This window comes from Vipera ursinii, assembly GCF_947247035.1.
Source record: "Vipera ursinii genome assembly, chromosome: 1".
In the NCBI taxonomy this organism is placed as follows: domain Eukaryota; kingdom Metazoa; phylum Chordata; class Lepidosauria; order Squamata; family Viperidae; genus Vipera; species Vipera ursinii.
The window spans coordinates 316,790,659-316,818,028 of record NC_139512.1 but is presented as its reverse complement, the minus strand read 5'-3'; the positions used below and the strand labels follow the sequence as shown (position 1 = coordinate 316,818,028).

At 40.4% G+C, this 27,370-nt stretch overlaps 2 protein-coding genes across 2 annotated transcripts in view; one reads left to right on the top strand and one right to left on the bottom strand.

The window, feature by feature from the left end:
• Positions 1 to 15,040, top strand: part of PIGF (phosphatidylinositol glycan anchor biosynthesis class F) — a 50,552-nt gene extending 35,512 nt beyond the window's left edge. Inside the window, exon 6 of the mRNA XM_083370851.1 lies at positions 14,763 to 15,040. Within this exon, the coding sequence (XP_083226977.1) occupies positions 14,763 to 14,810 (48 nt within the window). The 3' untranslated portion in view covers positions 14,811 to 15,040. The remainder of the gene's footprint in view (positions 1 to 14,762) is intronic.
• Positions 1 to 19,974, bottom strand: part of RHOQ (ras homolog family member Q) — a 29,584-nt gene extending 9,610 nt beyond the window's left edge. The window contains exons 1-2 of the mRNA XM_083370874.1: positions 19,329 to 19,974; positions 18,227 to 18,285 (exon numbers count right to left, since the gene is read on the bottom strand). Of these exons, the coding sequence (XP_083227000.1) occupies positions 18,227 to 18,285; positions 19,329 to 19,479 (210 nt within the window). The 5' untranslated portion in view covers positions 19,480 to 19,974. The remainder of the gene's footprint in view (positions 1 to 18,226; positions 18,286 to 19,328) is intronic.
• Positions 19,975 to 27,370: the final 7,396 nt, after the last annotated feature.

Sequence of the window (27,370 nt, the reverse complement as noted above, 5' to 3'; positions counted from 1 at the left end):
CTCCTTGCCTACTCTTTCAGGGCCTGATGGGCCCAGGACTGCCTTGTCCTAATTCTCAGGTTGTTCCTCCTGAGCCATAGAGACTGCACCACCCCCCTGAGCCAGCCCCTCCTCCTCCTTGGGCTCTGATGGGGCCCTGACAGTTATGTATTGGAATTCAATTCCAGTAATACACAAAGTATGAGACGTTATTCAAGCTTCTAGTTCAAGAATATGCTCAAGTCTAATTGTCAGAAAACCTAGATGTTGTCTCACCAATCCTGACCAGTGATTAAATATACTGATAAAAGTAAAATATCTACAACATACGGGTTCCAGGAGTATGTATAGTCAAATATATGCTTGTTAGTATATAACAGGGCTTTTCAACCGGTGGTACCAGTACCACTGGTGGTACGCGAGCACTTGGCTGGTGGTACATGGTGTCGCTTTCCTCCCCCCCGCCTCCCCCCACCTCCCTCCTGCTCCTTCCCAGCTTACTTGCTGCTGGAAAACATGCTGCTGCAGGAACCTACCAGGCCAGACTCATTGTGCAGCAACCCTGTCATCCTTCCCCCAGAAGGAAGCGCAAGCCTGAAGGGAACAGAGCCATCCACTCCCTCGGCAGGTAGGTGTTTGCGTCCGCTCGCGTCCATCTTCTTTTCCTCCCCCCCCCGCAAGCTTGTGATACCCCTCATGGCCCTCATGTTGCCTCCCTCCCGGGGCTCGAGAGATTTCCCCCTCTCCTCTTCCCAATGTGCAAAGCAAAGGGGAAAGCAAAGCGGCCACATGGCGCACGCCCTCCCTGAGGATTCATCCTGCGGCAGCAGGTGGGAATCGAGGCCCAAGTTTGTTTTCCTGATGCGCACCAGGGCAGGCCAAGCCATCAGAACGCGGGTGTGGAGGGAAAAATGCACCCGACTCCCTCCCTCCCCCACTGTTGGCAACTCTGTACAGCTGGCCCTGACCTCCACCGACTGGAGCCCATTGGCGGAGCTTGGGGCCGGCCGTACGGAATCATCAGCTGATCCGTACGTACGGGCCTGACCTTCACAAGTGGAAAGCGAGGGAGATTATTAAATGAGCTAGCAACCTCCACGTATTGTTGATAGATCTTCCCCAACTTTCCTTCAGTGCTTCATAAAGAGTTAAGTGGGCATCAGGTTTCTTGGTAAAAATGGATTTGGAAGGAAGGAAGGAAATGACAATGGGAGGGAGGGAGGGAAGGAAGAAACGACAAAGAGGGAGGGAAGGAAGAAAGGAAGGAAAGAAGGAAGGGACAATGGGAGAGGGAGGGAGGGAGGGAGAGAAATAGAGAGAAGGAGAGAAAGAGAGAGACGGAGAGAGAGAAGGAGAAAGAAAGAGGGAGGGAAATAGAGGGAGAGAAAGGAGAAAGAGGGAAAGAGAAATAGAGGGAGAGAAAGAGAGGGAGAGAGAGAGAGAGAAGGAAGAAAAGAGGGAAATAGAGGGAGAGAGAGAAAGGGAGAAAGAGAGAAAGGGAAAGAGAGAAATAGAGAGAGGGAGAGAGACAGAGAGAGAAGGAGAGAAAGAAAGGGAGAGAGAGAAAGAGAGGGGGAGAGAAATAAATTAAATTAGTAACATGGTTGTTAAGTGAATCTGGTTTCCCCACTAACTTTCCTTGTCAGAAGGTTGCAAAAGGCAATCACATGACCCTGGAACAATGTGACCATCATAAATATGAATCATTTGCCAAGCATCCAAATGTAAATCACATGACCCTGTGGATGCTGCAACGGTCATAATTGTGAAAAATGGTCATAAGTCACTTTTTTCAGTGCTGTCGTAACTTTGAACAGTCACTAAGCGAATTGTTGTAAGTCCAGGACTACCTGTACTTTATCATTTTTTTCCTTTTTTTTTGGTCAAGTTTTTGACACCTTGCTGGGTGACTGGTGGTACTTGGACATTGCCTTATCCTAAAAGTGGTACAATGGGTGAAAAGGTTGAAAAGCCCTGGTACATAATGTCAAATTCCTCTGCTGATAAAACACACATGCAAGTTGTTGGGGAAATATGAATACTAGCTTTTACCTGGGTAAAGCAGCATCCATTTTTATCACTGCAGCTACATGGTCTTCCATGATCCCATAGAATATTATACTCACCCAGAAACTACAATCAATAACTGAGAGCCAAAAAAGCCTACAGAAACAATGACAAACTGCTCAGTGAATTTCAATCTATACCCCTGTTTTTTCTCAGGGAAAAAAATTAAACTGTGCTCCAATATAGGGAGGTTGTTTTAAAAATCAAAAGGATTAAATAGTTGTCTCCTCAGCCACAATTCTGGAAATCAGTGTGTAGCCTGATTTGTATTGAATTTTCTCAATGCCACTAGATATCTAAAAAACATAATTCTATAGAACAATTTATTAATTCTGTGGAGGAAGTATGGTAATCCTAAACTGGCAAAGAACTCTGATAAAGCACATGCTTTGAAGTAGAAAGTTCCATTCCAATCCACAGTATTATCAATATTTTTTTAAAATCACAAGATATGAAAAACATCACTGCTTAACTTCCTCTAGTCCATGGATGTCAAACTCGCTGTGTCACGTGACGTGTCACAATGTATCACAACTTTTTTTGCATTGCCAGAGCTGGGGTGCGCGCAGCCTCCACATGATGCAACTGGCCCGCGGGCCAGCAGTTTGATACCCCTGCCCTAGTCCAATCACTACAACCCAAGTCCAACATCACATTGCAGTACCAAGCCGGGATGTTTGAAGACAAAGTATTTACAGTTCATTCATCCTGTATCAAACCCAAAATGATGGTGTTTCTCTGTTGGAACCCATCCTCCCATAGTCCCCCATACTTAATTCATCCGTTTTTCCAAAACAAATTCATAAGAGAAAAATGATAAACTACTCAATACTGTTCTTCTAAGTAGAAGTAGAAATATTACATAGGGAAGCACCTGTGAATAGATCAGCTCAGTATATGTCATCTGTCTTTCTGAGGAAAATTACCTAGAATATATCAGACCATCCTTAAATGGTGCAGGAGAAGGAAAAAGCTGGGGAATTGGGGAAGGGGATAAAGTGCACTCCAGACCACTCTGGAGATATGTGGGATAGGTATTTTTCACTTTCATTTCACGTGGTCCTGGGATAGTGAAAGATGAAATGATAGAAGGTGTTGAAGCCATAGGAACCTTGGGGGGGGAGTGATCATGCAATATTGGAATTCAACATTATGAAAGCATAAGCAATAGAACATAGTCAAACTAGAGTCTTGGACTTTAAGAGAGCTAATTTCAATAAACTTAGAGACAGCTTGGGAAGGATTCCATGGATGAGAATCCTCAAGGGGAAAACAACTCAAGAAGCTTGGGAAATTTTGAAAAGTGAGATTATAAAAGCGCAATACCAACGAAGAAGAAAAATAACAGCTCTCAAAAGAAACAAGTATGGCTGCATAAAGAACTCTCTGACAAAAAGGACAAGTATAAAATGTGGAAAGAGGGGTACATAATTAAGGCAGAATATCAGCAAATAGCCCAAGGCTGCAAAGATGAAGTGAGGAAAGCTAAGGCTCAAAATGAACTAAGGCTTGCAACAAAAGTCAAAAATAACAAAAAAAAAGCTTCTTTCAACATGTAAAAAACAAGAAAAAAAATTAAGGCAATGATTGGTTGATTAGTGGGAGAAAATGGCTAGAAGGTGACAGGAAGAAAGCAGAACTACACAATTCGTTTTTTGCATCCGTATTTACACAAAGGGAAAAAACAGCTCAACCTATCAAAAACAGTACCGTAAAAGACAGATTAGAAACACAAGATAGGCAACATAATGGTAAGTGAGCACCTGTCCACCGTAGATGAGTTCAAATCATTAGGACCAGGTGGCCTACACCCCAAGGTTCTGAAGGAACTGGCAGATGTGATCTCAGAAGCACTGAACTATATCTTTCAAAGATCCTGGAGCACTGGGGAACTACCAGAGGAATGGAAAAGAGCTGATGTAGTTCCCATCTTCAAAAAAGGGAAAAAAAATCCATCCAGGAAACTACAGACCTATCAGCCTGACCTCAATACCTGGGAAGATTCTGGAAAAGATAATCCAGCAATGAATCAGCGAACCGCTAGAACAGACTTGTCAAACACAAGGCCCGGGGGCTGGATGTGGCCCACGAAGTGGTTTCATGTGGCCCGCGAAGCCATCCTGGAAACAGTAAGGGAACGGCCCCCGCTGTCTTGGCCCCAGCCCAGGCTGGCCAGGAGCCAATGTACAATTTCATGGTGGTCATCTATGCTGAAATACATTCAGTCTTAGCTCCACAAGGCCATCTGGCAAAAGTGAGGGACCGGCCCGTGATGTGTCGGCACTGCCCCCTCGGTGCATGCTGGGGAGGTTTCACCCTTTGTGAGGAATGAAGAAATGCACCATTGCCTGGAAGTGGCCAGCACATGGCTCTGCCTACTTCGGGCAGGCTAGGGGTTGGGCAGCATTGTGCTTCTCTTCAGATTCATGCCACCCGGCTCAGCCTCTCGGCACTGTGAGTAGAGCACCCCGCTACCTGCCAAAACTGGGCAGGCTAAGGGCTGGGCAGAATTGCGCAGGTAACATCGACTCTCACGCTGCTCATGGCATCCCCTCCCCCAGAGCCCACCAAGCCGGATATGTGTAGGCGAGGGCCATGTGTTGGCCATTTCCAAGCAATGGTGCATTTCTTCATTCCTCACGAAGGATGACACTTCCCCAGCTGTGTTTCTTGCCTGTTTTTCTCCCTCCCTCATCTCAAATATTTTCCCACCACTCTGTTCTTGGAAGCAAGGAAGGAGAGGGAAGGTCTGAGGGAAGTCCTACCTTAGTCCTGCCCTGCTGCCTTTTCACCATCCCCTTGCCCCCTCCTCCTGGCCTATCCTGGGGGGTCTCCCTATTGCTAAGGAAGCTTTGGATACAAAGCCAGGTCTCCTCACATGGAGAGGGAATGGGCCTCCCTCTTGATTTTGCCCTCGTACCCATCATGAGCAACCTGGCTAAGAAGAGCAAGCACAGCAGCAGCAGCCTTGAGGAGGAGGTAAATGCAGCTGAGTGGGGCTGGGCTTAGTGCCGTGGGTGCTTGAGGGCTGGGCTAGGTATTTGACCTCTGTGCCACCGTCCAGCCCCCCCATGGCCTGAGAGGAACAGTGAGGCTCCTCCGGTGGACCATGCCTTGGCACTTCCGTGGTCCCATCTCCTCCTGCCAGAGACCCTCAGATCTGTCCCACTCCTGCCCAGGCCCCCATAGGCACCCTTGACACAAATGATGTAGAGCTGGCCATGCCCACCCAGTAGGCCATACGCACTCCAGCCATGCCCACCCAGTAGGCCACGCCCACCCTGGCCACACCCAGCCGCCCCCCCGAGGGCAACCACAATGCTGATGCGGCCCTCAATGAAATTGAGTTTGACACCCCTGCGCTAGAGGCAAACAAAGTCATTACCAAAAGCCAACATGGGTTTGTCAAAAACAGATCATGCCAGACAAATCTTATTGCATTCTTTGACCAGGTGACAAAATTAGTGGACCAGAGGAATGCTGTGGATATAATTTACTTGGATTTCAGTAAGGCATTTGATAAAGTAGATCACAACCTACTACTTGATAAGATAGAAAAATGTGGGTTAGACAGCATCACTACCAGATGGATTCGTAGCTGGCTGACCGGCCGTACTCAGCGTGTGGTCCTCAATGGAACTGCATCTACATGGAGGGAAGTGTGTAGTGGGGTGCCCCAGGGCTCTGTTCTAGGTCCAGTGCTCGATGGGCATAGGGTTTCCTGCCTGAGCAGGGGGTTGGACTAGATGACCTCCAAGGTCTCTTCCAGCTTTGTTGTTGTTGTATCCACAGCAAAATCCACATAGAAAGGAAGAGGAAGCAGGTATTGGAGATACGGAATTTGAACAGAAAATTTATTTCATGTTTTGTTATATACCAACACGTACGGTTCATATTTAAATGAAAACTGGATAGCTGTTTGGTAACATATAATGTACTGTTATTTCTGAATTTTCAAACAACAGGAAATCTGAAAAACCCAGTTATGTCTCCTTCAAGTTGTATTTCTTCTGGTCACTTCATGGATAGTTCTACATAATTCTTTTGACAATAATGCATAAAAGTAAGTAGCTACTACTGGCTTCCAGGATGTTTATTTTTACCTACTTTTCCAGTTTGTTCAACAGCTCTAATATACTGTCGTTAGAATTCCCTCATCCAAATACTCCCCTAGCTGAACCCTGCTTAACTTCCTAGACATAATCAGCCAGTTGTTGCCCCTTGCTGGGAAGTAACAAGGAACCCAGAAAATGCTTAGGTTGTAACACCTAGCTATATTTTAAACTATATATGCTTTTGCCTTTAAGTATGTGCTTCAACATGTTTACTTTTAAAAGCTGTCTTGCAACTTCAAATGTTAGCTTGGACAAAACACCCATAGCATCATAAGGTTCAAATAATCTCTCATAGCCATTAAGCATACCACATAAAGACTTCCTGTAAAAAAAACATAGAACTCATTATTTTCTCTGTATATATCAGAAAAGGGCAAACACGCTGAGATTTGGAAGACAGTTTGCCAGAATATCATGACCACTTGGCAATTAAAAGAGATATTTTAATCGATAAAGGACAATATTTGTAGCTCAGGGCTGAAATGAGGGGTCCTTGGTACTCTTTTGAGTTTGGTTGTTTTGTTGCAGATGTTTCATTATCCAAACTATTTAGTACGGATGATATTACCTAGTTTGGGTAATGAAACATCTGCAACAAAACAACCAAGCTGAGAGAGCAGCAAGGACCCCTCAGATTCTTTAATCTCCATGTTCTAATACAGGGGTGTCAAACTCAATTTCATGGAGGGCCGCATCAGCATTGCGGTTGCCCTCAGGGGGCCGGGTGGGCATGGCCAGGGTGGGCATGGCCCACTGAGTGGGCGTGGCCAGAGTGCGTATGGCCTACTGGGTGGGCGTGGCCAGCTCTACATCGTTCGCATCAAGGGTGCCTATGGGGTCTGGGCAGGAGTGGGACAGGTCTGAGGGTCTCTGGCAGAAGGAGGTTCTCTGGGCCAGGGCCAAGGCAGAGGGGGCCGTTCCCTCACCATTTCCAGGATGGCTTCACAGGCCGCATGAAACCACTTCGCGGGCCGGATCTGGCCCCCGGGCCTTGTGTTTGACATGTCTGTTCTAATAGCTTTGTTATAAGACTGGTTCCTGCACCTTGTTTAAAAAGTCACATTTTCAGAATGATAGCAACAAGTCAGATATTGACCTAGGAGATTTCCAAAATCTGATTATTCTGAAATTCTTCATGGATTTTATAATTCTTAAATTTTGTTTCAGGAGTGGAACTGATACATGCCATAGAAAGGACCTAGGACCTAGTGTCCTAAGTATGGCGTATATGTGTAGAGTCAGTTTGGTGTAGTGGTTAAGGCACCAGGCCTGCTGGGTGACCTTGGGCTAGTAATTCTCTCTCAGCCTTAGGAAGAAGACAAACCACTTCTGAAAAATCTTGCCAAGAAAACTGCAGTTACTTGTCCAGGCAATCAGCATGAGTCAACACTGCCTTGAAGGTACCCCCACCCCCCCACCCACACACACTCACCCAAACATTCTGTGTTTCCCAACAGCTTTCACTGCCTTTGGTTCCCTATTTCCATTCTCTTTAGACATTTTTTAAAGCAAGATCCCAGTGTGAAACAGTTAAAGCTATTTGTTCATTTGGGTCACTAAAGCAATTAACTTACCTTAGCATAGATGACTGTGTTATCACTAACTACTGCAATGGTAAATAGTTCCTTTATTTTGCAGACATTCAAAACTAATTTGCAGACATTCAAAACTAACTGTATTGTTCCCAATTGAATCTGACTACTAATTAATGTGAATTCAATTTTTTTCGTTTTTGGGGGAGGTCCTTCATTCTTAATATGGAAGGATGATGATAAAACATAGAAAAAATAATTTCTTAATATTCAAATAGATAGATGCACATTCATACACATCCTTTTCCTGAGGTCTTTTAAGAGTTCCTGTATACTCTAGAAAAATACAAATGAATTATGTTGGTTAATGTGGAAAAAAGCAACTAAACTAAAGGTTTTTAAAGATACCCTTCATTGTTAGGCACCAATTCTAGAATTCCAATTTCTTTTCTTTCTTCCTGTTTTTAGGCTTCTGCTTTTATTTTGTGTTACAGTATTGTAATACAATTCTTAATATATAAATATAATAAAATAAATAAATAAATAAAATAATTAGGGTGATTAGGAAAAAAGGCTGAATTACATTTCTTATACTACTTTTCCTCACTTTTGCAAATTTCAGATGCATTGGGACTATAATTTCCAGAAATTCTGCAGTATGAAATAGAGTTCCAGAGCCCCTAAAATAAGTTTCAGGGTAGACAGAATATAAGGAACAGCAAACAGAGATTATCTTAGTTTTAGCTTCAGATAGAATAGACAAAATATCTTCCATAAACCTTCTACTTGCCTACTTAGAAGACACAGCAGGCAAAATCTGTAAAATGGAAGGCATACAGCTAGGATAAACTAGGGATTGACAGTGGCTTCCCTGGAAAGGTAGGGTCTTGGCATATGTCTAATTATCCAAGACTTCCACAGGACAACGAAGAAACAGCATAGAGAAAAACTTTTTCAATATTCCAGAAGGTACCAATCAGTCAATAGAATGATCATTCCATGAGTCAGTACAGAATAGTTGGTTATATTCTCTGAAAAGTGTGGCTGGTGTCAAATTAAGAACCTGTCTAAAAGAATGAATGAATGGTTACAACCTTGTTTCCATCCCCTTCCAACCCACACCAAATGATAAAAATCTCTCCTTTCCCCTCCTGTTTCTTTCAATGTTCTAAATGTGTTATTTTATACCATGGTAATGTCTTCGAAAAGTCAAAGGATCAACACATTGGGTTGGGCACATCTTATTAAAAATTACATAAGGCTCACACTCTTGAGAAACGTCTCTAGATTTTGTAATTGCTGAACTGCCAACCATCTATTGCCTAGAATTGTAGGAATGAATTGTAGGGAACAAAGGTTCTCAATCAGAACCATCTGTTTTTAGAAATAGAACCAAAAATAGCAATTGGTCAAAGCTGGTGAAAAAAGCCAGCCAGCCTGTGCTGAAGGGTAGACATTACTGCTGCTAAAAATGGTACATGGAAACACTCCTCTATACTCAAAATTGCCGGCTTAAGAGAGGTACAGTCCCTGTCCTGGATCCACATTATAATCTCTTTCCACAGCACATCTCAGTAATGAGGACCTGCAAAATCTCCCAGAAGATGATTCATCCAACCCCTCTCTTTTTATGGTATTCTGAAGTTGAGTGCTTTAAAATTGCTTTTTGATGTGTTGCAGAAAGGCCAGGGAGAATAAAGAGTATATAATCTTCTACAGGTAAAACACAATGAATGCAAAAATTTTAAAGCTGCAACTCAAATAAAGACAAAGTTGGAGACTATGGCAAGTCTAAAAAAGAAGAAAATGGACTGTAATAATCTCAACATACACACCTACAAAAATAACGCACAACACTCCTACATTAAACAATTTATAATAAAAAAGCTCTGGATTATGCAATGGAACATAAGATCATTCTACTTTATTATTGGGGGTAATTTATTTTTCTTTTGAGAGCCATAGCGTAAGTACGGCAGAACATGCAGCCTGGGAAGAACTTCACCAGCCTGTTCCATTCTCTAAATTCATCACTGCCAAATGTCACCACCCCAAAAAACCTGCTGCCAGGCACTTCCAATGCCTCACTGACACCACTAGCTGTGTCTCCGCTGCTGCCCTGCTAGCCACCAAACAGCTATTCCTTTGCGAACCGCAATTATTTTTAATTTATCAATGTCCTTTTCCCTTGTGTGCAGGCCTGCTTTCTAATCATCCGATGAAAAAATAATTCAGATATCATATTCAAAGTCCAGTTTGTGGTCATGTAAGCAATTTATTTCCTAAGCATAGGGGACTCCCTAAACAACAACTACTACTACTACTACTTATTATTATTATTATTATTATTATTATTATTAATTTACTTCTACAGTCTGTGTATTGAAAACATGCACTTGAGCTAAAGCCTTGTAGATATTCAACCTCCTGCAAGTGGCTTTAGAGACTTAATTGTGTAACCAAAGCGGACTAATTATTCATAGTTATTGCATCTTCATGTGCACTAAATAATTCCTGATGAATCTTTTCCAGTTTACAAAATGTCCTTCTTGGTCACTTGATTTTCCTTTACTGAACCCCAAATTTCCTAGCGCAGATCACACAAGTTTATATCTTATTGGTATGTTGATGACTCTGTAATGAAACACAGAATTCATACTGTAATCTGCCTGGCTGATACTGTATATTTCTTTAAAAAAATCCATGTTTTCCACCAATTTCATATTGACAACTCTTTTTAAGTGTTTCTGTCTTTACAGTTTATCACAAAAATGGTTTTCAAATTAATGTAAACTACTTATGAAAATAATAAGACCAGTAGCAGTGAGTTGACTGATTCCTGGTTCTAGGGCATTTTTAAATCGGAGTTTTCCTAACCCACATATTTTGCAGTTATTCTGTTCACCGCTAACAGATTTTTCTGCAAAAAAAATATATCAAGGACGAAGGAGTGGACAAACAATTCAAATAGAAGCTGATCATACCCCAAATTATACAATTTAGGAAACATAACAGGGTATCGGTTATCTGAAAGCACTTCTATAAACTTGAACACAACCTAGAAATGCATCAGTCTGCAATTTGAATTTTGAGATGCAATCTAAAGTATAGACCTCACAGTCACGACATCTGGCCAAATCCTTGCATATTATTATTTTCCTCCCCTCACTCTGCACTTGTTGAGTACCAACTAGCCTGCTGATGAGTTTTAGGGAACCATTTTGTTCACTAGTTTGTGACATATTGATCGGTTCCTCAAAAAGTAACACCCAAGTAGTTTTTGAAGTTTTGTTCTTGTGGACCACTGCAGACTTTTAATTTTTAATTCCACCTCGAAATGTATTATAGGTTTTCTTATACAATCAAGAAAAGCTAAAAAAAAATCCTTAATTCTACTTTATTTGGGTAACAGAAAGGAAAAATTGCCTCTGTAGGAACTGATGATAGAATGCTATGTCTGCTAAAGAGTGGCATTTTCCACCCACTTCCTAGAAATAGGAGCTAGTCAGCTGCAGAATATAATAAGGATTCCTTGACCAGCAAGTGTATGTGCAAGTGGCTATTTTTTGCTCCACAGAGCCTTTAATATTTCAAACTATAAAGCAGCAGACCTAGCAACAAAATGAACTTTTGTGCATACATGTGTATGCATGCACATATTTATCCACCCACACACATTTCATTCACAGTCCCAAACTGCTGTATCCAAAATTGGTCAGTGATATAGATGTATATTCTTACATCTTACATATTTTCATAACATCTTCTGAACTGAAGTTATAATAACATTTCCAAAACAAACAAAGCATGAAATAACATGATTTCTCTTGCTTGATTTAAAAATCTGCAAGTCAATCCTAAAAAATTCTACAAAGTTCAAACTAAATAGAACACATTTATAGATGCACAATTGAGCAAAATTGGAAGCAATGAACATAATGCTTTGCACTTATAACATATACTAGTCATAATTTGATTTCATTAAAAATTAAAGAAAAAAGCCTCAGAAAAATGTTAAAATCTAAGAGAAATCTATTTGGGAGATTAAAGGTGTTTTTCTTCCCACCGACCCATTCTTGAATCCCCACTTTCAATTCTATATGGAATAATATCCTCAAGTCAGTGTCCCAAATAATTGTGTTAGCAGAAGTTTATTCCTTAAAAATGTTTTGTAACTATGGAAGAAATAATTCTACAGAATTAGGAAATCACACTTCTTATTCATAACCATTTTTTCTAAAGAGACTATTTTTATGATAGCTGATTTTTTTAAAAAAAACACAACAAGCTAAATTCTTATAGAGTCTGCAGTCTCTATAATGTCTGCAGTCTCTATAATTTAAAATGTCTAAAACATTTTAAAAATGTTTTCTTCTAGATAATGTTTCAATATTCAAATAAGCAAAGGTACATTTTATTTACTACAACATTAATAATTTCAGCTTCACATTCTTTATTTTCCAGTTTTCATCAATCTAAAAAAATAGGATATTTGGGGCATTTTCAAATACAATAGTTTGCTGGGTTTTTTGGATTTGCATCTGTATATGTGTGAACTGACACACACAAACACTATTTTTTCAATATAAGTAATAATTAATAAATGTAATAAACATTACAAATTAGTATCTGCCATATCAGCCATAACCAATTTTGTGTTCTCAAAAAAGTAGTGGAAGAGTTTTATTCTACAAAGTTCATCTGCAGATGGGAGCATCATCTGACAGTAGAATAGATCTTACCTCTTTTCTTCAGCACCTTCCCTAAATCCTAAACTCTAAGGAATTATGGATTCCTCTAAAGAAATATGGCAAAGAAGGGGCAGCCCCATTGGATCAATATATAAAATTAGAAACAAACATAACTCAAGACATGAATCTGCTGAATTACAATTTTTAAGCAGCTGAAACAGGACCTTCCATTCATTGGACAAAGGTATCAACAGCTGGGGCAAACTGACATAACAAAGAGAACTTCTATAGATAAGGTTGGAGGAACAGAACATTCCAGAGAGGACTGAACATACTCAATTGCCACATTCCATTGTCAGACGGTAAGAAGAAAATAATGGAAAACTACCAAATATTTCTCAGCATCAAAAATAGAATAGAAAGCATTGTTCTACAGAAATTACCACTCAAAAAACTGAAAGTCTACACCTATTCAAGAAGAGTTACCCTGAATAAATTTTGTTTGCTCTCAATAACACGATGGGGTTCATTATATGACAACCCCCCCCAATTGATTAAGCTTTCCATGTGAGCAGTCCAGGCAATAGTATCATCTTCAGTCTCAATTTGTCTTGTTGATATCAGGGATCAGGGATTACCGTACAGCCGTAAGCAATTAAAAGATTACTTCACCATGAAATTCATGACATCTGATGAAATGAGAAGCAGAGATATTCTTAGGAGAAATAATACAAAAACAACAGGGCAGAAAACATCACCACTGTGAATGTTTATACATAAAAAATTTGAAGGGAGAGGGAGAATTTACTCTTCTGAAAGCATTTGAAAATTAGGAAAGACTATTTACTACTGATTCCTAATTTAAACATCAGATAATGAGTTTCACTTACCATAGATAAGGCCAGATACTCATTTCAGCTCAAAGCACTGATGAAAGCAATCTGTGACCATCCAGAGATTGCTAAATTACAATTTCCAACATCCCATGTCAGTGTGGCTGAGACTGAGAGATACTGAATTGTAACTATGCAACATTTGCAGTATCTTAAACTATACTAAGCTAAAATCAAATAAATTACATTATGGCACGCTTTGATACATGCATCTTCCTCAGAAATTGTTCTAATTCCTGTTTACTATGCACACTCATACAAAGAAATATTTATTACTAAAGGGCCATATGTCCTCAATCTCTACCTTAAGCATTAACAAGTTTCCTCTGTCTTGAATGTCTTGCACTAAGATGAACAGCAGCATATTAGAAATCCTTCTGCTTACAGCCTTCCTCAATATGTAGTCTATGGCCTCCAGTGGTCATCAAATTGAGAAGTCTGGCATCATATATGTCAGAGTAACTTTAGCAGAAGGTCTAATGAAGTTTGATATGATATCCTAAAACAACTACTTTTCTGAGGTATGCAATTAAGTGCAAATATTTCTGTTTTCCCACTACATGAGTTGATACTTAAAAATCCCTAATTTTGTTATAGAAACAAGAATAATTAGTAAGAGATGTCCATAAGGCTATGAAAATGTCATATAGCCTCAAGCCAAAAAAACCTTATGACAAATAAGTGTCTGGGCACTTCTGAGCTGTACTCTAGAACTGTACAGGAAATCTCGGTCATCAAAAGACTGACTTGTGATTTTACAGATCAGATTGTTTGACCTCAATAGTTTAAATTTCCTTTCTTTTGCAAGACAGCTAACTTCAAGCTTTTCAACTTACAACACACTTTCCTTAGTAGCATTGTTCCTGACAAATGATCTGTTATTATACATGCAACTCCTAGGTCCTTAGGATAGGCTATAAATACTCATCAGTTAATTCTCTGAAACCTTCAACTTACTGTACTTTTCTGTGTATAAGACACTATTTTTTCCTGCAAACACTCTGTTCAAAAATCAGGTGCGTCTTATACAAGTGCAGCGTCTTATACACAAAAAAATAATGGTAAACTCCGCGGCCCAGGGCATGCCTATGTGGGTTGCCGTGCCACCTGGTGCAGGTGTCAAGCCCCCGTGGGCTTGCCACTAACGGGAGAGAGGAGGGGGCAAGATCGTCGGCTGGCTGAACTTCCGGATTTGCCAGCTCAGCTGTTTGGTGCTCCGCTGAACAGCTAATTGGCGCAGAGAAACTCGCATGCCAGAGCGTCTTATACAAGGGTGCGTCTTATAGACAGAAAAATACGGTATTTCTTTGACACCTCTCATGCGTTGATAAAACAGAAAATTTTGAAATCAGCCCTGACTTAATGGTGAAATGTTTCATAATTTTCTAAGTCATCTTTCTGCCCTGGGTTCAGTGGGAGTGCATTATACAAGTAATATTTTATCTGTTCCCATCTGTAATATAGTCAGCCTGGTTTATTTTACAGGTTTGCTATAACTGCTTCAGAATACAAAGATTTGGACTGCAAAGATAAAGTACTATATAGTATGCTACAACGTGGCTATTGACAATGCTGTCTGAGAAGTGTCCCAATACATCCAGAGGGCGTGATGTTGAAGAAGGTTGCCCTGTGGAATACCCACCTATATTATATAACACTCTCCAAATATTACAAATCCAAACACTGATCAAAAAAAGCTTTGCAATGTACTCATGAAATAACACTGAATAAGATCATTATTAATAAATGTTAGTAATTCTCTGGTTAGTAGCACCTGTGATTTTGACCTTCAAAAACCCTTCGTAGCTTTGGGATACCATATCAGAAGGAATGCCTGCAAAGGCCTCTGCAGCTGACAACCGAGCTATAGATTCAATCCATAGCTTGATTCTCGGCTGCAGAGGCCTTTCTGGAAGGCCTCTGACGGCATACATGTCAATCCAGAGCTCCATTCTCAGCTGCAGAGTCATTTCCTGAAACCTCTGGCGGCAAAATGGAGGCCAGGGGCGGCGAGCAGCCACAGATGAAGTGGGCCAGCTGGGTGGGGCTGTCGTTGCTGCCATAAGATGAGACCATGGAAAAGACACCTCCCCCCAAAAAAATTAAGACGTGGTACCTCTTTTGGAGGCAAAAAAAAAGACCAGGTCTTATTTTCGGGGAAACATGGTAATCATCTTCTAGAATTAGAGCTATAGTTCCTCAGGAACAACCTTCTCCTGTGGCACTCTCCCAACTGAGGAATGTCTCAACTGTAGAGAGATCCACCAAATACCTACCTTGTAGGACTATTTCAATTTAGATTTTAAAAGTAAAATTTATAATCATCTATTGCCCAGATGGGTTTATTTTTTCAGTCCTCTGGAGATATTTATCACATTTCAAGTATAACTTCTGAAACATCAGTTAACATGTTAGTCATTGCAACAAAACAAAACTTGCAGCAAGTTTAAGACTAAGAGATTTATTATAGCATTAAATTTCTTCATTGTATGCTATAGTAACAAAGGAAAATAAAGATGCCTTCTAATCAAGCTTAACTCCTTGTTTCTAGGTAGATATATAGATAAAATTTCCTTGGCACAAATATATTACAGTATTTTCTTCCAGAGCCTTGTTTTTACTTATTTTTTTTATTTATTTCCAGTATGTTTTTATTTGTTTTTATTTCCAGTATGCCTATAGGCTTAGGATTCTTTGGGATTCTCCCATTAAAGTATTAACCAGACCCAAACCTGTTTAGTTTCTGAACCCAAAGAAGATAAACCAATTGCTCCCACCTCCTGAGATTTATCACAATGAAAGCCTTCATTTTTGAGATGCCACGGGAATCTTTATTGCTTTTTATGCCTTCCACCAAGTATGCCATCTACTCGAACCCTGTATGAAATCCCAAATCAATAGCTATTGCAGCTACAAGCATTTTAGATAAATATTCCACTATTACGTTGTATGGCTTTCTTGAGCCTCTAGGCCCCTAAGAGCACCAAAAACAAACACAAATCCAGCACTGCAAATCTCTAATTGGCATTTGGGATATTTTATGTGGGTTATTAAGACTCTGCTGCCTTGTAAAAAAGGAGGGGATCTGAAAGGCTTGATATAAGACTAATTATAGAATTTACTATATTTAATTCTAATTAGAGTCTGGGTCCTTGAAATTTTATCCCTATTTTTTTTAGATATTTAATTAATGCTTTAGCTTTTAAAACAAAGCCTTTGGAGTCAGAACGGCTCTAGAGAAAAGTTGATAGTATATTGCAACATGTGCTAAAGAACTTTAAATTACAGATTGAATTGCCATATTAATGTGGAACTACTAGCCAAATGTACAGTTCTACATATGTCATAACTTGATTCTCTGTGACTTTAAGAATAAAATCTTATTACCCAAACATAAATGTCACAATTCATGCATTAGATCCTGATATAAATCTTTGAAGCACAAAAATTCAGATTACAGGGCTGATTCTGTGTATTCAAACATTCTCAAACTATTTACAATGAATCAATTTGAGCACAGCATTATGAGACATGATTGTGCCAATGGGCCTGGGGACCCCAGAGTGATATGGACCCATCAAGTAGCTGGTCTGATTGCTGTCACCAGGGAGGTGGGGATTTATTGGCTTTTTCACTGGGGTTTTATCTTCATAAACTTACTGTAAGTGAATTGAGTGACCTAAATTTTCTAAATAAATAAATCAGCCTCCACTTCAGGATGAGATGGGGTTCCCAACTTAAATTGCTTTAAAAACCAGTACACTTCTCAATGTTTACTGGACATTAAACCAGAAGCAGTTTGCCTTTTAGTACTAATCTATGGAAAATATGGGTGGAAGAACACTTAATACTTAAATCCTGCTATTGACTGGCTACTGTGAGACAAAAAGTAAAGGTTAGTTTTAGCCCTTCCAGACCCAGTGCTTTCCTAAAATGCTGCCTAGGGAATTATAGCAGTTGGGGATTTAATAGACTCACGCAGTTTAGAGAAGGCAGATTGAGACAAACTTTGTATATGATGAGGCATAATTCTTTTTATGAATTGTATTTGATGCTTCTCAGATGCACAGTCATTAAGGAAGTGAGTCATGGACTGCATAACCATTTCCCAAGTATATTTTGATTAAATCTTTAATTCTAGTAGCATCATGACTATGAATGTCTTCATTTAAAGCATTCTGGCACAATAAATATTAGGTTAATTCTCTGAGAGATATTGTTTAGGGGCCCATACCAATATATATTAAAAGAAGACCAACTGCAAGAATCAATGGCAATTCACAGTTCTGGATACAAAAGCAATAGTTTAGGATTCCCTTCTTATTTTGCTCCTCTTGCCTCCACGTAGATGTGTCCCAAGGAAGGGAGAGACACATTCTTCCTAGACTTCTATACTCTCAAATTATTCAATCATTCCTTGCAAATGTTTCAATTCAAAGGATTTCTTTCAAGACAGAAAGCAATGGGCTGCAATAAACAGACAAGATGCCTTCCTACCAAATTAGATGATGCCATTATTCACCAATCAGAGGCAGCAGTTCTGGTCGCCCATTCAACCAATGAGAAAACAACAGGCAACTCAAAAGTCAGCCCAGGCATTGGGGCAGTGCAAACAGCTACAGTTTTCACTGTAAGGCCAGAGTCAGATCATCACATTAACAGAGCTGTTTGTAACGTCTTTTAATGAGAGCAGAGCAAACAAGAGGGGAAGCAGGTCCATTCTGAAAGCTCTGTAGCAAGACAGCAAATGAGGCGATTAGCAGAAGCTGCTGTGGTGAGACTTCTCAACAGAATCTTTGAATAATTCAACATGTGCAAGTGAGCATAAAAACAACTAAAGCTTTAGACTCTAAGCTGGATTTATTTTTAAGTCCACGCTAAGCTGAGCATTTTTTCTTCTTCTTCAATGCAACCCTTGTCTGGTTCTATTGGATCAGAAAGGTACTTACCTGTCCAGCAGTGTCATAAAGCCCAAGAAGGTATTGCTTGCCCCCAACTGTCACACTGACTGCAAAAAGAAAGAGAGGATGAAGTGGGGAAGGAGGATCAGCATATTTGGTCTTTTCTCTCTAGAAGAGGACAAGCAAAGGATCAATTTCAATCACTCGCCATAATTCAGTGGGAAAATGGGGGAGGAGGGATGGGGGAGGGGAACCGGGCATTGAAAATACAAAAATATACACAGGCTGCTAGTTTCTTTGATAGCACGAAAGAGTACAGAAACACTTTTTCAATGTCACAGCATCTAGGAAAGATGTCCATGTGAGTGCATGTTTCTCAGTCCACATTAACACGCATGTGCTCACAAGATCAAACTACTGCAACTGATCAAAGTGCACCTAAAGAAATATTTCTCCTTGTGCTCATAAAGGTTTTTGTCATTATATGCAGGGTCCCACTTGGTATGACTAAAGATCTTTCCTGCTAATAAAATAACTTTTACCACTTTGCTCTCTCTTCCAGGGGCTTTGTCACTGGGGAGAGGGCAGGCAGGATACTTCTGGTTCATAACAACCCCCGAGTACAGTTGAAAGATCCCATCACTCTTCCCTTTCCGTTTCCCACCTGCCATAACTAACCCGACAACCATAATGCAGAGAGGGGAAGCCCTCCAAGGGAGTTGGGGGTGGGGGACGCTGTAAATAAGCCATTTTGAGGAGCTACTACAAACTCCAGGATCAAAAGACAATTCAAGCTATTATAAATTCCAGCTCGACTTTCCCTAACTCGCTGCCCAGATATATTCTCAAAACTAGTTTGACAGCGTTACACATCTGGAAGAATCCCAGTTGGGAAAGGCCGAGCCGGGTTTTCGTTGAAGGGCGGCAGATGGGAGAAATGAGAAGAGAGAGGGGGAGAGAGGAAAACGCGGAGGGGGAGAGCAAAGTTTTTGCTTAAGTTGCTTGCTTTTCCTGCCGAAGGGGTGGGAGCGAGCGAGCGAGCCGGGGAGAGGCAATGGGGGACGGAGGGGGGGGGGGTTCGGGAAAAGGTGACAGGGAAACACTTACTCAGCATTTGCAAACAAGACACCACCGGTCCCCCCCCCTTTACCTGCGTAATGGTCAAAGACTGTGGGCACGTACTCCTCCGGGAAGGCGTCGTTGGCATAGCTCATGAGCAGGCAAGTTTTGCCCACCGCTCCGTCGCCGATCACCACGCACTTCAGCATGACTGTCGCCGCCGCCCCCGTCCCGTTGGCCATGATGAGGTTTCCGAGCCGATCGTCATTTTAGAGAGAGGGAGAGCCGAGCAGGGAAAAGGAGGTGCGGCGGGGGGGGGGAAGAGAGAGAGAGAGAGAGAGAGGGGGGGGGGGGGAGGAGAAGGAGGAGGAGGAGGAGGATTGGGAGGGCCGTTCACCCGCCGAGTCGGCAAAGGCGCCGCTCCTTCGGTGGCATTTCGAGCTCAGCCACTCCGGAGTTGGGCAGCGTCAGACTGCGCCTGGCCGCAGAGCTTGGCTGGCTCGCCCGTTTCAGCAGGCGCCACAAATCACTGAAGATGGCATTTCTTCTGTCCCTGGCCGTGGTCGAAGTCCTTCTCCTCCTCCTCCTCCTCCTCCTCCTCCTTCCACAGTGCCAAATTTGGCTGGCGGGGATTTCCCTCCCCTACTCTCGCCCCAGTTAGGAGCGATGACACAGGCTTTCATAAGACCAGCAGCAGCGGCGGCGGCGGCAGCAGCAGGCTTGGAAGAGGAACTTAGAGCAGCAAAACCCGCGCCGAGACGGGCACCACTTTCGTCCAACTCCTCCTCCTCCTCCTCCTCCTCTTCCCCCTCCTCTTAGAATCCAAACTGCTTGCATGTGCTGGGTAAGCCCTCCCTCTGTCGCTTTCCGAAGGGAGGAGGAAAAGAAGAAGGCCCAGGCTCCCTTCCAGAGCGAGGCTGGGAGTGGGATCCTGCTTTACTTTCCTTCTCTTCCCTTCTCTCTCCCCTCCCCTCCCCTTCCTTGGCTTCAGGCGCCACTTTTCCAACGCGCGCGGAAAGCAGGAAAAAAGCGGGGCAGCCCCACCACCTCCGCCTTCGCTCGGGAGGAGAAGGGCGGGGCGAAGCCAAATCCTGGACGGTAGTTCAGTCGAGGGCTCCTCTCCAAAGAGCCCGCAGCGCCCAGAAACGTCGACGGCTTTCGCGAAGTGCCTTCCTGCTTTGAGCGATGATGTGTAAATAATCAAAATATGGTAAATAATTGAATGTGATTCCGGGCTCCCTCCTCCCGATTCCTAGAGGCAGAGTATTCTCTTTTGCATTTTCTATTAGCAAAACGTTTTTACAAGTCGTTCTTGGTTGTGAGTGACGAACTGCTCCTAAAATTATTTCCTTCTATTGGTTAAGTGCAGAAGGGGAAGGGGGGGGTGGGGTGTGTCATGTAACGTTATATGTATTTGGAAGCACTTTTTTTTTTTAAAAAAATTGAACGCTGGGATATAACTATACGATCGGGAAAATATCAATGTCAATTTAAAATTCTTTAGATAGCATCAGCAAAATGGAATTGATGTTAGCAGAGTTGTTCTATTTTTGGTATACTGTATTAACTTTTCATATTTATGCCAACTCAAACGTCTATTTTCATAACAGCACTGTGTGATAAAATCAGTCTGTGAGATAGGTCACTGAGAAATCTTTATTGCTAAGCAGAAAATCTAAGGCAGCTTTCTTCCAAACTGATACAATCTAATATAGCAGGCAAAGTGGTGTGTGTGTGTGATAATAATAACTGAACACATCAATTTATAGGTATAGTATAGTAAACTATAGTATAGATAACATAACAATATATTAATAATTTTACATTGCCCCATCAGGCCATTCTGGGCTATTAACAAAAGAATCCTAAATAGCAATCTCCCAGAGAATAATTCAAAACTAATTGAAACAGATTAAAATAAATGTAGATTTTTGCCATTCGTATGTACTAGAGTTGAAAATTTGCCAAAAGAATGCTTAAAAGGAAAAGATTTTTTAAAAAGTTTTTCTGAAAGTCAGAAGTAAGAAGGCTAAGTATGTATCTGGATTCAATGTAGGGGTCATTGTATTTTCAATGTATTGAAAAACTTTGCCTTTCTTTCTCATATCCTCTTACTTCAAGTGGAGTTGAGATCCTAAGTAAGCCCTCTCTAGATGGCCTGACAGAATGGGTAGAATCCATACATTATTCACAAGACAGTAGTAACACAGAGTAACACATCTGGGAGCCCTCAGGTTGGGAAAGGCTGCTTTTGTCAAAATCTCTAAGATCCAATTTCATCATTCAGTCCATTATTTTTTCAAAAAATTAAAAGATACAACCTTTATATTAGGGATCTCCCAACAACCAGGCTTTAATATGATTGGTCCAGCATCAACTTGTCATCTTCATGGTTAAGAAAGAAATGGATCTTTAGTGTTTCCCAATCTTGGTAACTTCCAAATAAGTTGGCCTAACCTCCAAGAATTTCCCAGACAAGCATGGCCATTGCAGAAAGTTCTGGGAGTTAAAGTACATGCATCTCAACTTTGCTAATATTAGGAAAAACATTTCAAACCCATATTTATTCCCATTCACTAACTTATTCACATCTAACACAAATGAAGGCAAAATCAATTTGATCTTATTCACATCTACCTTAAATTAACAACAATCATCTGTAGCATATTCCAGAACAAGAAAATGATTCTAAAGATGTTCTACCAATGCAAGCTCATAATTTGTTCACCAGGCCCAAATTCTTGGTTAGTATTGTAAATTAAGGATGCTGTCTCTAAGTGTACTTATAGAAGTAGGAAAGGTCTCTGGCCATTTTTTTGGGTTGTTTGATGACATGAAACAGTGTGGTGACTAAATTTAACATACTGGAACAATATTTCTAATCTCCTCTTATGTGCCAAGTCTCTCAACTCCTTGACTTGAAGAAAATTGAAAATAGTGGCATTCATTAAAGCATGAATTCAAGGATGGCATCAAGAATCATGATTGTGAGCATGTGCTCTTTGCTGTTTTATCAAAAAGCAAGACATTTGGGCTAATTAGTAGCAGAAATCTTCTTAGAAATGCTAAGAACTAATGGAAGCAAAAAACATTCCTAAAAAGAAGCATAAAGCATTACCTTGCTTTAGGCTCCTGAGAAAACATTAGAACAAAAAGTGCCTTCAGTTTTAACTAATTTATCTAAATACTTCCTTTGTCCACATTCAGATTTTCTAAAATAATCTCTTTCCTTCCTCCTTAGTAACCCAATGGTGTCATTCTCCATCCCAAAGGCATAGAAAAGAGTTTTTAAGCCATTAAGGAACATTAATATTCTTTGTTTAATCCCTGACCATCCATCAGTTGCCTAGCGATAGACTGTTTCACAGTAATCAAGATGACCAAACTCATAACAGTGTTACGGTTTATGGGGTAAAATGGCTATAGTTTGCATACTGGAGAACTGGCGTTTGTTGATTAAACTGCTAAGCTTGTAAGCCGCCCTGAGTCTTCGGAGAAGGGCGGGATATAAATGGAATAAAAAAAAAACACCTGTTATATACCTTGCAATGTCTAAACTTACAGTAACATTTAAATAATGAAACAGAAGTAAAGGACAAAACAAAAGTATTAAAAGTTTTAAAAGCTAAGGAAAATAAGAGAAGTAAGTGGCATTGTAATAGCAGTATAGGTAGTCCTTGAGTTACAACTGGTCATTTAGTGACTGTTCGATAACAGACCCCTCCCCTCCCAAAGCTGATTTTGAAGTTACAATGGCCACTCCTACCCATTCGGTCATATGATTGAATTTTGGCAACCAATTCACATTTACAGCTGTCTATAGTGTCCCACAGTCACATGACTGCAATTTTTGATTATTATTTTTTTTGCTGGTTTCTGGCATTTAATTCTAGTGTCACTGGGGAAAATGAATTTGTTTAACAACCACTGCAAAAAAAATATCATAAAAACAAGTTCAGTCACAGTGACTCGCTTAATAACTGCAATGACTATAAATCCATACTCGTTTCCAGTCATCAGTCAGAACTACCTGTAAAAGAACATTTTGCACAGATGCTGAGCTGAAAATTTGTTGCTGGATGCAATAAAAAGCACCATACGATGGAAGTGAAGCATCCTTCAAAATAAATGGAATTCTTAACAAATAAGAGAAAATTATATTTGGACAGAATCAATGAGAATCTCAAAAAGAAAGGAGAATTTTAATATACAAAGGCAATGTACAAATCAATGTATGGAGGCAGTGGAAGAAGGATAGCTTACAAGGGCAGAAAGGTATGATGCGATACAGAGAATAGTGTTGGAGTAAATAATTTTGATGATGTTTCTTTTATTGTGACAGGGCTTTTATTCTATTGGTTATTGTTTTTTCTCCTTTTTTTCCCTTTGCATAATGTTCCTTACCATGAAAGGTAAACAGTATGATGATATGCATGAATGTATGTACATATGTACCATACTGGTAGGTCATTCAGCTTTGCAGATTACGTACTTTTGTGCAGAAATATTACTAGAATGTGACAGTTTGGTCAGAATGAAGAAAACTATTATGCAAACTCCATTTCTTCCATACACATGTAAAACATTGCAGCACACATACAAAAGATCTGGGGCTTGTATCATTAAAGTCATTTTGCTGTTTGCCTCTTATCCTATGCATGGACAGCGATGCTATTGAGATGGTTGAGATTTGTTAAGCAAATATCGGAGTCTCATGCTGTGAAGTTTTGGAAAGTAAGCCAACAACCATTTGAATTGAGCTGAATGAAAGTGAGATTTGATAACAGCAAAGCTTTTGGACAGCCTTCAAATACAGCCCCAGAGAGCACTTACAGCAATAATCTCCATTACTAAAGCACTGGTAACTAAGGCTAAGTTATCTCTGTCCAGGAAAAATTGTAGTTAGCCCTCATTGTGAGAGCGGGCAGGTCTTCAGTCTTTTTAAAGTGTGTAATAAAGTTTATCTACCTGTGAAGATCACTGAAGTATCCCTATGTTGATCTTGAAGGAAAGAGGAGTCCTCTTCAGAAAGAGTGGCTTTAGGATTCATACATTAGGGTGTGTTGTGTTTTGACAAATAGGTTATTGCTGTTTCATAATGGTAATAAGACTAGTTTTATGGACATCAGCTAAATTCATCATCATATGAAGACATAATTAAATAAACCATTTTTTGCTATAGTGCACTTTGAGGAATTGATCCTCAATCAGTGGAAAGAAAGGAAGAAAAGGAAGGAAGGAAGGAAGGAAGGAAGGAAGGAAGGAAGGAAGGAAGGAAGGAAGGAAAAGATTATCTGCAAATCACTGTTAGTTTCCAATACAAGTAGTCCTCAACTTACAACTACAATTGAGCCCAAAATTTCTGTTGCTAAACGAGACAGTTGTTAAGTGAATTTTGCCCCATTTTACGACCTATCTTGCCACAGTTGTTAAGTGAATCACTTGAGTCATTATGTTAGTAACGTGGATATTAAGTGAATCTGGCTTCACCATTGACTTTATTTGTCAGAAGATCACAAAAAGTGATCACATGATCCCAGGACACTGCAGCTGTCATAAATATGAACCAGTTGCCAAGCATCCAAATTTTGATCTTGTGACCATGGGGATGCTGCAACAGTTGTAAGTGTGAAAAGCAGTCATGTCACTTTTTTCAGTGCCATTGTAACTTTGAACAGTCACTAAATAAACCGTTGTAAGTCGAGGATTACCTGTATCTTCTTTGTGGTCTCCAGAACATCAGGATGGATGTGGCCTAAATTTCCAGAGTTATGTTTTTGCATTTTTAGATTTTAAAACTTAGAATAGTTGCCATAATCTTTGGAGAATCTGAAGGCATCCATTGGGTCCCCAAAGCCCCCGTGGTTTAAAAGTTGTGTTGCTGAAACACTTATAGACAGCACTCTTCCATTTGCACATTAGTGCAGGTTCGAGTCCCACCAGGCTCAAGGTTGACTCAGCCTTCCATCCTTCCGAGGTAGGTAAAATGAGGACCCAGATTGTTGGGGGCAATTAAGCTGACTTTGTAATAATGCCGCTTGGGTGTGTGTGTGTGAAAGCCCTAATAAGCAGGCATATACATAGAATGAAGGCTACTGCTAAGCTTGTAAGCCGCCCTGAGTCTTCGGAGAAGGGCGGGATATAAATGGAATTAAAATAAAATAAATAAAATAAATGTAAATTACTTCCAATTATTACAGGGTAAGCTGTTGTTTTTAAAAAGAGAATTTAAAATCTGGCTTTCGAATAACAAAAGCTAAGAACAGTTGCATAGAAAATGTAATTATTGTAGTCTGATCCAACACTTGTTTATGACATGATCTGCACAAAAGGACCACCTTACTAGGCTCTCTACATGACCCACTTCCAAACCAAGACAGATAAATCATAGTGCCTTAGTTATCATCTCAAAGGATGTATAAATCTGATGGAAACTTTAAACTGTCTATAAACCAGCACTCATTAATGAATTAATTATCACAATCATGTCTGTTGTGTAAGTGAATTAGAAAATTAGCAAAACATTTATCATGTGACAAGATTAAATATATTGTTTCAGTGGAACAATAAACTAAAAAGTATGTGTCATCCTCAGGGATAGAAACAAGGCCTGAATGCATATGATGCAGCCACCTTGCTACAACTAAGTAGTTCTGAGTGAGTGCTTAGAGACTCTTATGTGGGAACTTACGATAACATCTTGATTTTTGTTTGGCAAATAAATAAGGCTGACATTTACCTATGGCAGATAGTGGTTGGTGATAGTATCAGGAGTCTGGCAAGCTCTAAAATTTTGTAAGGACAGAAGACATCCTTAGCATGTAGGAAATCTTAAGGCAGTCTCCAGCATCTCTGCTTAAAAAGAACAGTCAAAAAGAAACTTCTATGCCCAAAAGCCTGGAAGCTGCCATCTGCCAAAGCAGAAAGCTTGCCTAAAAGAATAAATAACCTGATTGGATGCAAAGCAAGTTTCTAAAACACATGCAGTCTCTGCTAGAGATGGGGTGAGGATATTGTGGTTTCCCAGTGCTGCTTAATTATAATTTACAGAAGCTCCTGCCAGCATGGCCACTAGCAAGGTATCCCAAATGTATTTCAACAAGGGGTCTTTGGTGCTCTCTGAGCTTGATTGTTTTCTTGCAGATGTTTCATTACCCAAACTAGGTAACATCATCAATGCTAGTGATAATGACTAGCACTGATAATGTTACCTTGTTTTGGTAATGGAATGTCTACAAGAAAACCTAAGTTTCTCCTTAATTCCAGGTTGCTTCTCTCTTTGGTCAGTTTCCAACCATTGTTTCTTGTCCTGCCCTCTGGTGCTTTGGAGAATAATTTGACCCCCTGTTTTTGGTGGCAGACCCTCAAATACTGGAATACTGCTATCATGTCACCCTTATTTCTTCTTTCATGTGATCCCCTTTTGCAACTTTCTGTCAAGCAATGTCAATGGGGAAGCCAGATTCACTTAACTGTGTTACTGACTTAAGACTTGCAGCAGTTCACTTTGCAACTGTGGCAAGAAAGGTTGTAAAATGGGGCAAAACTCACTTAACAAATGTCTCACTTAGCAACATAACTTTTAGGCTCAATTGTGATTATAGGCCAAGGACTACCTAGATAACATTTATCAACAAGTTCAACCCTTACACACACACACACACAGCAGAGAATAGTTTTGAGGGGTCCTTGGTGCAAGAAAACAATCAAGCTCAAGGACCCCCTCATTTCAACCCAGAGCTACAAAATATCCTTTTTTTGGAGAATATGTATGTTAAAAGACCTCCAGTAATGGTACACCCAATTAAAGCTCTGCACAGATGTCTTCCAGTGCAATTACCAAAATGGTGTGTGTTACTCCCTTGACTGATTATTTTGTTTTTCTGCCTTTTATAGTGAAAAGAACTTGCAGCGTAAGGAAGAAAAGTTCCAAAACCTTGTCAAACTCACAATTAGCATAGAGATTGATAAAGGTTTTGAACCTGCCAACTTCTAGTCCCAGTGCAGAAAATATCACGGTTTGGCATACATTTGCTTTTTTACACAAACACACACACACATACACACCCCTATGCGATTTGATCTGTTCACACTGCACATTTTATCCAAAGTATACTTAATTAACAATTTTTG